The 11,174-nt window shown below is 48.7% G+C and overlaps 1 protein-coding gene across 1 annotated transcript; it reads left to right on the top strand.

The window, feature by feature from the left end:
- The first annotated feature begins 9,505 nt into the window (after positions 1 to 9,505).
- On the top strand, positions 9,506 to 10,659 carry LOC119371874 (venom allergen 5-like). The gene has a single exon (XM_037642329.2). The coding sequence runs from the start codon at positions 9,725 to 9,727 to the stop codon at positions 10,634 to 10,636; it is 912 nt and encodes a 303-aa protein (XP_037498257.1). The 5' UTR covers positions 9,506 to 9,724; the 3' UTR covers positions 10,637 to 10,659.
- Positions 10,660 to 11,174: the final 515 nt, after the last annotated feature.

The raw sequence follows: 11,174 nt of genomic DNA, 5'->3' as shown, positions 1-11,174 counted from the left end.
AACTGCCGCAAGTATCGCGTAAGCCTCTGCCGTGAAGATACTGGAATCATGGTGCAGAATACCGGAATCGGAAAAGGATGGACCAACGGCTGCGTATGACACAGAAGTGTTAGACTTTGAGGCATCTGTAAAGAATTCAGGGTGTGGGTACTTGTATTGTAATTCGAGGAAGTGTGTACGGATATGTGCAAGTGGCGCATGCTTGGTAACTTCGACGAAAGAAACATCGCAATCTATAAGCTGCCACTGCCACGGCGGGAGATAGGCAGCGGGAGCCATTAGACAGTGTTCGAGAAGTGGCACACCCATTTCTTCAGCTAGTCCCCTCACACGAAGTGAGTACGGCTGTCTCATCGAGGGACGGTTGTGAAAAAGTTCAGAAGCAGACAACTCATTGATTGTAGTGTGTGAGGGGTGTTCGTTGTTTGCGTTCACTTTGAGGAAGTATACAAAAGATAGGTAAGATCTCTGAAGGTGTAGCGACCATTCGTCCGATTCGACGTAGAGGCTTTCCACGGGGCTGGTGCGAAAGGCGCCCGTAGAAAGACGAATGCCCAAATTGTGGACTGGGTCAAGCATCTTCAAGGCACTTGGTGTCGCAGAGTGATAGATTATCGCCCCGTAATCTAGGCGCGTGCGTACAAGGCTTTTATAAAGGTTCATCAGGCACTTCCTGTCACTACCCCACGTGGTGCGTGACAACACTTTTAGAATATTCATGGTTTTAATGCACTTGTTTTTTATGTACTTAATGTGCGGTATGAACGTGAGTTTTGTGTCTAGAATTAGCCCTAGGAACTTGTGCTCTGTTTTTACCAACAGACGCTGACCATGTAGGTCAATGTCTGGATCGGGATGAAAACCTCTTTTTCTGGAGAATAGGACGCAAGTGCTTTTTTGTGCATTCAGCGTAAACCCATTCTCGTCTGCCCATTTAGAGACCTTGTTCAAGCCCAGCTGGACCTGCCGCTCACACATTGAAAGGTTGCACGACTTATAACCGATCTGCACGTCGTCCACATATGTGCAATAAAACATGTTCCGTGGAATGTACAGACGTAGCGAAGTCATTTTTATAATAAAAAGTGTGCAACTCAGGACACCACCTTGCGGCACTCCAGTTTCCTGGACAAATATTCTGGACAAGACGTTACCCACTCGAACACGGAACGTGCGATTGGACAAATAGCTTTCGATTATGGTCAGCATCTTTCCTCGGACACCTAAGTGTGAGAGGTCTCGCAGTATGCCAAAGCGCCATGTGGTGTCGTAAGCCTTTTCCATATCGAGGAACACCGAAAGAAAGAATTGCTTGTGGACAAAAGCGTCGCGAATTTGTGCCTCGATACGGATAAGGTGGTCAGAGGTAGATCTACCCTCTCGAAAACCGCACTGGTATGGGTCGAGTGATTTGTTTGCTTCGAGGAAATGTATAAGTCGGCGGTTTATCATCTTTTCAAAAAGTTTACACAGGCAGCTTGTTAGTGCAATGGGCCTGTAGCTCGTAACGGAGGATGGGTCCTTGCCCTGTTTTAAAATCGGAATAATAATGGCTTCCTTCCAGGCCGAGGGGATCTCGCCGGAAGACCAAACAGCATTATACAGTGAGAGGAGGGCTTTTTGAGTTTCAGATGGCAGGTGTTTCAACATTTCATATACAACACGGTCGGAGCCTGGGGCGGAATTATTGCAGCAGTTAAGCGATGCTTGTAGCTCAGCAATGCAGAAAGGTTCATTGTATGCTTCGTGTTTTGTGGACTTGCGCTCTAATTTCTGCTTTTCGATTCTTGTTTTGTATCTTTGGAAAGCTTCACTATAATGCGACGAGCTCGACACCTGTTCGAAGTGTGCACCTAGGAAGTTCGCCTGGTCTTCCAAGCTGTCGCCTTGTGTGTTTACTAGAGGAAGTGAATGTGCTTGTCGGCCTGCTACCCTGCTAACCATGTTCCAGACTTTGGCCTCCTGTGTATATGAATTAATGCCCGATAAAAACTTCTGCCAACTTTCCCTTCTGGCCTGTCGGCGCGTTCTCCTACCTTGGGACTTTATGTTCTTGAAACTGTCAAGATTCTCGGCTGTCGGAGAGTCCCTAAGCAACCTCCATGCTTTGTTTTGTTTTTTCCGTGCGTTTCGACACTCACTGTTCCACCACGGGACACGTCGTTTCCCGGGCAGTCCAGTTGTTTGTGGGATGCACTTAGTTGCAGCATCCGTGAGAAAAGCTGTAAAGTACTCTACGGCTGCATCTATGCTTAAACCACACATATCAGTCCAATTTAAGCGAGTAACTTTACGAAACTCTTCCCAATCGGCTTTGTCAATATGCCATTTGGGAACCTGTGGGGGACAATCATACATTACTGGTGAGCTCAGAACTATTGGAAAGTGGTCGCTTCCATAAGGATTATTACCGACTTTCCATTTGAATAGAGGTAGAAGTGATGGAGATGTAATGGTGAGATCTATGGACGAGTAGGTATTGTTAGCGAAGTTATAGTATGTTGGCTCTTTCCGATTCAACAGACACGCACCGGACGTGAAGAGGAACTGTTCAATCAGACGACCTCGTGCATCGCAGCGAGAATCACCCCATAGACTACTATGTGCATTAAAGTCCCCAAGGACCAAATACGGTTCGGGAAGTTCATCTATTAAGGACTGGAATTCATGCTTATTCAATGAGTAATGCGGAGGTATATAGAGAGAGCAAATGGTGACGAGTTTGTTCAAAAGAACTGCTCGAACAGCCACTGCCTCAAGGGACGTTTGGAGTGGTAAGTGTCTACATGCTATTCCTTGATTAACTACAACTGCTACACCACCGGATGACGCCATGGCATCGTCCCGGTCCTTTCGGAAGATAATGTAATTGCGTAGAAAGTTGGTGTGCTTTGGTTTTAGGTGTGTTTCTTGTACACACAGCACTTTTGGTGAGTGTTTGTGTAAAAGTTCTTGGACATCGTCGAGATTTCTAAGCAGTCCTCTGACGTTCCATTGTATAATTTGTGTTTCCATATTGAAGTAAAGTAGTGCTGTGTGTACGAAAGGAAGTGGCTGTTGTTTTAGCGCGTAGTTGGAGCTCAAGTAACGGGGCCATCATCGGGCCCCGTTATCGGCTTTTTAGTTTTCTTTGCGCGCTCCAAGGAGCTACGCCGCTCTTTCGGTACCAAGGGTACCGGCGTTGTGTCCATTGCCCCGCTTGAGACACTGGACGCCCGCGTGTGCGAGCTGGTTGTTCGTTTTTCCGACCTCGCCTGGCGAGGCGTGGTCGTTTGACCCGACGGCCCTGGAGACGCCGAGGTCAGTGGCTTAGTAGGTGGAGCAGTCTTGACTGCTGCCACCACGGGGGCAGCCGCCACGGCCGGTGGCTCACTTTGCGTGGGCCGAGACAGTGGCGGTGGCCGATGCGACGCTGCCCCCTGACGCGCCGCATCAGCATAGGTTTGACCATGAAAGGCCGAACACCTTCTGCGTGCTTCTTTGTAGGAAATGTTCTCCCGGACCTTCAATGAAATTATGTCTTTTTCCTTCTTCCAGTTTGGGCAAGAACGTGAATATGCAGCGTGGTTGCCGTCGCAGTTCACGCAGTGCGGAGATTCATTGCAGGTGTCCGAGGCATGGCCCTGGACACCACATTTGGCACAGGTAGGTCGGCCACGGCAGCTCTGGGAGCCATGGCCAAACCTTTGACACTGAAAACATCGTCGAGGGTTTGGGATGTAGGGTCTGATGGTTGTCTTTGTGTACCCAGTTTCTATGGTCTGTGGTAGTTCGCTTGTGGCAAATGTCAGTATTAGGTGTTTAGTGGGGATTTCTTGATTGTTTCTTCTGATAATAATTCGCTTAACATTAGTCACGTTTTGTTCTTTCCACCCTTCAAGAAGTTCAGTTTCCGATAGTTCAAGGAGGTCCGTGTCCGATACCACTCCACGTGCGGAGTTCATTGATCTGTGGGGTGTTACAGTGATGGGGATATCGCCGAAAGTTGCGAGGTTCTTTAGTTTATCAAACTGTACTTTGTCATGAAGTTCGAGAAGCAAATCTCCACTGGACATTTTGGTTACTTTATAGCCAGCACCTAAGGTGGCTGTGAGTGTTCTAGATACTACAAAAGGCGACACGGTTCTAGCTGTTTTCTCAGTTTTATCACAGTGCACTACGTGATAGTGGGGGAATACTTCTTTAGGTCGAGTGAGGAAGTTCAGTTCATCGGTGCGTACGCGCTTTGAGGCGGTACGATCTGTTATCAGTGGGAAAGCTCTATGCATGATAGCGGAATTTAATTCAGCAGCGATGGCGGCCACCCACCATGGAGCCCAACAAGGGGACGCTACACGATTCACGATATGGAAAAGATGCAGACGCCAGCCGTGTACCGCTACTATAACCCAATGCGCATAGGCCAAGGTTGGCTATTTGCACAAGGTTAACCCAGGCCGCCTACGAAAATTGGGAAGTAACTGAAGGTAATAGGAGACAGGACAGCAAGGAAAGAATATAGGAAAGTGAAAGATCAGAGAGGGGGATAGGAAAAGGCGACCGCCGATTTCCCCTGGGTGGGTCAGCCCAGGGGTGCCGTCTACGTGAAGCCGGGGCCAAAGGGGTGTGTTGCCTCTGCCGGGGGGCCTTAAAGGTCCAATCACCCGGCGTCGGCTCAACCCCCAGGATCCCCTTTTCCCCGGACACGGCAATGCCACGCACGGCTAGGCGTGGGAGGGGGTCGAAACCCCCCCGTTAGCTCGGGTCCGTGGTGTCGCTACACACCAAACGCCTGCTTCCGCAGACGCCCCTGCGGGGTCATGCCGATTGAGTTACGTCGGCGAAAAGCTGGTGGAGATACAAAATTTCAAAAAAAATATTTCTCAAGTTAAAAAAATAATACCCTTTTGTAACTTTGTCTATGTTCAGCTAATACATAGAGCTTTCAAATGAAGTATCGTGAATATTTTTAGTCCGACCACCAAGGCAAGTTTTTTGACGATGAATACAGAGCTTTTCTAAAAAAAAAGTGAAATTCGCAATTTTTTTTCAGACGATTTGCTACACCTTCAGTGACTAAATTATTTTTATTTTGTAGTATGTCGAACAGGCTTCCAGTATATAGTTAATTTCTACCCTTTGAGTTTGCCTTGTTCCTGGAAAAAAATATCAAACTTTGCAACTTTATTCAATTTTGCTCGTGCGAAAAGCCCTCGAAGAATCGATATACATAAATAAGTCATTATTTTTACAGTTACATCACTTAATTAGCTTGCCGGAAATACCATTTTATCGAGTCCATCCCGTAAACGCCCTTTGAAAAAAATTGTTGTTTGATGCCCTTTAGCTCAGTCGGCGCAAAAGTACAGACTCTAACAAACAGGCGGGAAAATTTTTGGCAACAAAAATAAACGAGCAGGACGAGTTTTGAACTTCAAGAAAAACGTGGAAATTTTTTCAGCCATATTTGTGACGGTCGGAAAAACGCTGGGTGATTTGTCATGGAATGACCCCTCGCTAATTAAGCCTGGGTAATTAATGTTGTTTTGATTAAACCGTATCCAGTTAAGACAAGACTATTCTACATCATGTTACTTAAACCTAGCTAATTAATGAATCAACGAGTTTGTACCCGAGTTCGCGCGTCAATCAGTTTGATTGACAGACGCCCGCGGCGAAGATCGGGTCCGCCCACCGCATTTGCTCTTGCCGAGGAGCAGTGCTCACGCCGCAACGCCAGCGAGCGGCACGATTCGTCTATGGGCTTAATCACACAGACTATGCACACACGCACAAATAACTGAAGGTTGTATCATCGTATGGCTACGATGTCTCGCATTCAATTTCACCGCGCTCACGACGTACCACTCACAGCCATGAAGCAAGCGCCCCTGGTGGCATTTGTGGCGAGAAATGTTACTATTTACTTGTTTCCGCCGATTCGTTACTTCAGAAAAATCGTCAGACGTGTGTTGTAAGTAGCAGTAACCTGTCCATTTATTTATCTGCAATATTCGAGAGAAGCGAAACGAGCTGCACGAGAATGCTGCGGCTGCGCCCTTGTTGCCTTCGAGAGTGGAAATTTCCATGCTATCGCGCGCCCCGCACTGTCTTCTGCCATGAACGCCGCAGAGCGAGCTTGGAGCAAACTAGTGTTACTGAGAAGCTCGGGCCATCCCGCATAGTACCCCACGAGTTTGCTCCGAGCTCGCACTACAGCGGTCATGACAAGAAGACGTTACGGAGCGCGCGAAAACAGCGTTGTGAAAAACGGCTACAAAAAGGCTCATGTCGTCACAAACGCATGTGCGGCGTTTGCGGCGGTTTTCAAAGGAACAGCGCGTGCGAATGCATCAGTGCCGTCTTTCAGTCAACATTTCAACAGTGCAGCAACGCCAGTGTTATTGTCGCACTGTCTCTTTGCCAAGTGAACATCGCGCCTCCCACAGTCTTGTTCGTGGGCGGTTATCCCCTTTCGGGCACGTTCTTTCGTTCCACATGGAGCATGGAAATTTTCCACTCGAAGGAAACGAGGGCGCACACGCAGCACTCTCGTACAGTTTGTTTCACTTCAACGTATATTACGTCGATTATTACGTTATGTCAAATATTATGAAGTTACGTCGCAGCTCATATCTGAATCGTACCGCTCGCTGGCGTTGCGGCGTGAGTACTGCGCCTCGGCAAGAGCAAACGAGGTGGGCGGGCCCGAGCCTTGCCGTGGGCGCTTGTCAATCAGACTATTTCGCACGCGAGCTCGGCTTCAAACTCGTTGATTCTGATAAGGTCCCAGTTCAACTCGTGACTGTCATAGTGCCAGTGTGACTGTCAAGCGTTTCATGCGGTGAACGCTGATTAGCAGCTTCTTCCACCTTAAATTTTCTATGTGGCTGAACGTCAACTCAGTCTGCTTCGGAGGGACGACCACGTCAGCTCAGTGTCAATTTTCATGCTATAATCATTTGTCTTAATTAGTAAGTTGTAATTATCATGGTATTGAATATACTTGTCTGAATTAGTATGTTTGTAATTATTATGACTAATTACATTTGGATTAATTAGCACGGAGCTTATTTTGGATTGAGAAAACTTTATTAACAAAATCCGGAGGCGTGTGCCTTAGCACACGGCGGGCCGCTCCCACGACGGGACAGTCAGACCGAGACCTACCGTCGCATCGTGGGCCCTCTGGACAGCCCAAAGTTATGACTGAATGTCCGCACTCCTCACAGCGGAGCCCCACAGAGCTTATTAGCATAGTCTTAATTATCACGATCTGAATGAGCAAGATCTTGGTTAGCTTGGCCGCGATTAGCGTGTCTTAATTAGCATGTTCTCAATTAGCTCGATTCTAGCATGATACGGCTTCATTAGCGTGGTCTTAATTGACATGGTCCTAATTGACATGTTCTTAGCGAGCCGTGGCCAAATAAGCTCGCTCTTAGCATGACTTAGTTTGATTAGCTTCCTTGTAGCATCTCTTGGTTTAATTAGGTAGGTCTAGCGCCTAGCTATACTCGGGGACAACTTTATGTGGCAATGAAGGGAAAGCTACGGGGGCGGAGCGTCTGCACATGTACTGCTACGAGAAGTAGTCCGGTTTGGCGCGCGTCTCGTAACGCCGTGGAAAGTGATGGCTAGCGTTGCATTTTGACGCAAACGCTGCTTAGCGTCTAAGGTACGGGTAAAAAGCGCGACTTTTTCACGCACGCAAAAACGCAAAGTGACAACGTATAAAGTAAAAGAAATACAAATATCTCGCTTGTGTGCGCTGCGTTTCGTCTCAAAAAGCTACATGTAGAAAATGAAGGAGTATTTTATATATCTCACGCAGAAAATACGGACGCAATTGTGGGACTACATTCATTAGCGGTAGGATACGTGCATTGTGGCTCTGTAGCTTTCCCTTCATTGCCACAGATAGTTGCCCCCGAGTATAATTAGCGAATCAGCCGGGCGTACGTGTTCTGTAATTGAGCAGAAGATGAAGAAGAGGACGAAGAGAGCGCGCTCCGGCCGAGCAACGCACTAGAAGGTAGAGGCGCCGATCATTATGATCATGATGATGATACATGCGGCCTCGACGATTAGGTCCGGCCGCGCGCTGTTGAAAGGCGTTCGGCCGGAGCTAATCTCTGAGGACAAGGTACTAATTATTCTAAACAATATTTAGCGCAGGCATTAAACGCTTGAAAATGAATTTTCATTTTCAAGCACTTGTGTTGTCGTCACCTCCCTTTGTCCTTGTTTGCGCGCGCTTAAGTGATCAGTGATGGAAAACCAACTAGCCCAAAAATCAGTGCTCCTTGAATTTAAACAGAGCGTATACCTCTAAAAAATATCATTACCGAAAATTTCCGACACTTTTCTTGCATGGGTGCACTTCTGCACTCAGTGGAACGACAAACAAGTGAAAGAAAATACCGCTGGTTTTGAGGACGCCACCCAGCTTTGTCCACCGCCCTTGACGTGACGCCGCGTTCCATCATAACCAATGGAACGCGGCGCGCACCAGGGCTGGATTTGACCTTTTCGTACTGTTAGTTGGTTCAAAAGGGGGTGCCACCAGAGCTCGTAGAGATTCCGAGTTTCGCCAAACGCGGGCCATCTTGCATAACATCTGTGGTAGCAGCAGCAGCTAAAGCAGAAGAAGAAGAAGAATAGTCCGTGGCCTACGGTTCGTCTTTGCAGGAGGGCGGCTGAACTGGAACCTTTACGAGGCGTATTCGACTGCCACAAGTTCTCCGAAATGGGGTAATGTTCATGATGCTTGTTTCGGGGTAGTATGCGATATTCAGCTGAATTCAAGGCCGCGAATTGCGTGAATGAATATGAGGCGCAATTTCGAAGTGGGCGTGGATATTTTGCCGGCAATGAAATAGGGATGTTAGCTGGCTGAGACGCTATCCCAGGGCTGCTTTCCTCGCAGATAGTTAGTTGACCCAGAGACGTAGGTTTCTGATATGCGCAGTAGTGGGGAGTGACGGGAAGGGGGGGGGTCCAGGATAAGAGATAGGGTGGGGAAGCGTGGAAGCCGGAGTAGCTGTGTATTGAGGTAAGCATACTAAATAAATTATTGTTGCGGTGAAACTTCGAAGTTGACGTGCGTAAGGTCTATTCCATTGAAAAATGAAGCGATGACGAGCTCCTCACGACGGCCAGCCCTTGGTCCCCCGCTTTCTGGGGGTAAAAGCTGGAAGTACTTACAGTTATTGAAACACAACAGCAGGGCTCCTCTGCCACCATTATCGTCAGAAGCCTGCATGGCTAGAACCCCTCACTTTGACCAATGACACAGGCCCTCCGACTGAGTAAAGGTATGAGGCAGACTTAGCACACCCCTTATATGATTAGGAGTGCATGGGGGAGGGAGGGGGGGCACCCTGCCCTGCTGTGCGCACTCCTAAAGGAATACGGGTGTATTTCCATCTCTCGCGCGTCGAAGTGAGGCCCCCATGGCTGAGAAGCCTACCCGCATCCTCGATCTTATAGCAGCGCGACGACTCACAGCCGCTGAGTTACGACAGCGAGTGATGTTACCTGGAACCGTTGCCGAATGCGTGCAGGGTTTGTAACTTTTTCATCGTTGATAATAGCTTTAATAGCTATATGTTGCGATTTGAGGCGCATAAGCAATGTAGACCATGTTATGTCACATAGCACTTGTACATGCACTGTGTACTAACAGTGGCCGTTGTTTTCCCTTCTTTTTGCTTGCAGCCTACATCTTCTTTCAGTGCCACGCATGTGTCCTCCACCTCGCCGAACCTTCAGAGCGCCAACTGTGCTGGTAATCGTTGTGGTCACTCTGATTTCCCTCGCGCAGGGACAGATGTACTGCTTGAAGGAGTACAAGACAAGTCCAAACCACACGGGCTGCAAGAACGCGAATAACATCACCACGGTTCCAACTTACGGGCTACAGTCCTTCTACAACGACGTCATCTTGCAGCTCTTCAACTCTTACCGCAGTAGCGTAGCGGTCGGCAACTGCAAACCGTTACCTACGGCCGCCAACATGCTGAAGCTGGAGTGGGACAACGAACTCGCCGCTCTGGCGTACCTACATTCCGCCTTCCTGATCAACTCTTCGAACTGGCCTCTTCACGACGAAGTGGAGAACCGCTTCACGACGCGTTTCAAGGAAACGGGCCAAAGCGTCGCCGTCATGCACAACACCACTCACCGGTACGTGTCCTACTGGAACACCGTGATCCGTGAGTGGTTCGCGGAGCATCAGATCATGAAGTTCGAGGCGGTGGGCTATTACGACGCGGACGAATCGACCAGCAACGTCTCGCAGATGTGGTGGGCCGCGACAAAGCACGTGGGCTGCGGATACTCGACCATGCTGATGCCCAACGGACGCGACTACGATCACGCTTACGTGTGCAACTTCGGACCGGCAGGCAACGTACGCGGGCGGCCGATCTACCGACAGGGCGCCACGTGCACCGCGTGTCCCAAGGGGACGAGGTGCGAGCCAACGACGGGCCTCTGCGCGGTCTTCGACGACCCCCCGTTCCCGCCGTTCAACGAAGACGAGATGCTGCAGCAGCCACCAGTGGGATACGCCGACGCGCGAGAGCCGGCGGTGACGCTAATGGTCGTCGCTGCCGCGTTGCGAGTTATTTCACAGAGGACGGATATGCGATAACAAAATATATACTTCACGTTTTATGAAGCACGGCTTCGTGTGATGACATTCATATATGGTTCTGCAATTTAAAAAGTACATGGTAATCAAAACTAATTGAAACACGAACATTCAGAGCTCAGCAATGCACCTACTTTCGTTTATAACGTCTACGTTTCCTGTCATATCTGCGTGTAACTTTGACTGGGCAACAGTTACATCAGAGCCAAGCCAACATCATAGCGGGCATGTGCCACATAAATTGGGCAAGCTCCTCTCATCCGGTTTCATAAAAATGAAGAATCTCTATAGCTGTAGCCTGAACGTCCTGCGGACACTATACTATGCAAGAAGAGCGAAATCGGCATTTGACATAAGGAGGAAAACTTATCTGATACAGAAGACCGGCGGTCTTTCTTGAACGTTCGGAGATGCGTAAAGTCGTGCACTTTCCGCAAGAAGGAGCTACCCGTCCGGAACGTCAACGAAAGTTGCCGCGTGAATGGCAACGACGACGTCGTTCTGATCCAGATGCCCTAGCAAGAGGTGCCAAAGCCAA

Source organism: Rhipicephalus sanguineus, chromosome 10 (assembly GCF_013339695.2).
Source record: "Rhipicephalus sanguineus isolate Rsan-2018 chromosome 10, BIME_Rsan_1.4, whole genome shotgun sequence".
NCBI lineage: Eukaryota > Metazoa > Arthropoda > Arachnida > Ixodida > Ixodidae > Rhipicephalus > Rhipicephalus sanguineus.
Note: the sequence above shows the minus strand (reverse complement) of the source record. Positions and strands in the feature narration are given on the sequence as shown.

What these genes read in the sequence shown, in the direction of transcription:
- LOC119371874 (XM_037642329.2), top strand. Translation starts at nt 9,725, where the DNA reads ATGTGTCCTCCACCTCGCCGAACCTTCAGAGCGCCAACTGTGCTGGTA.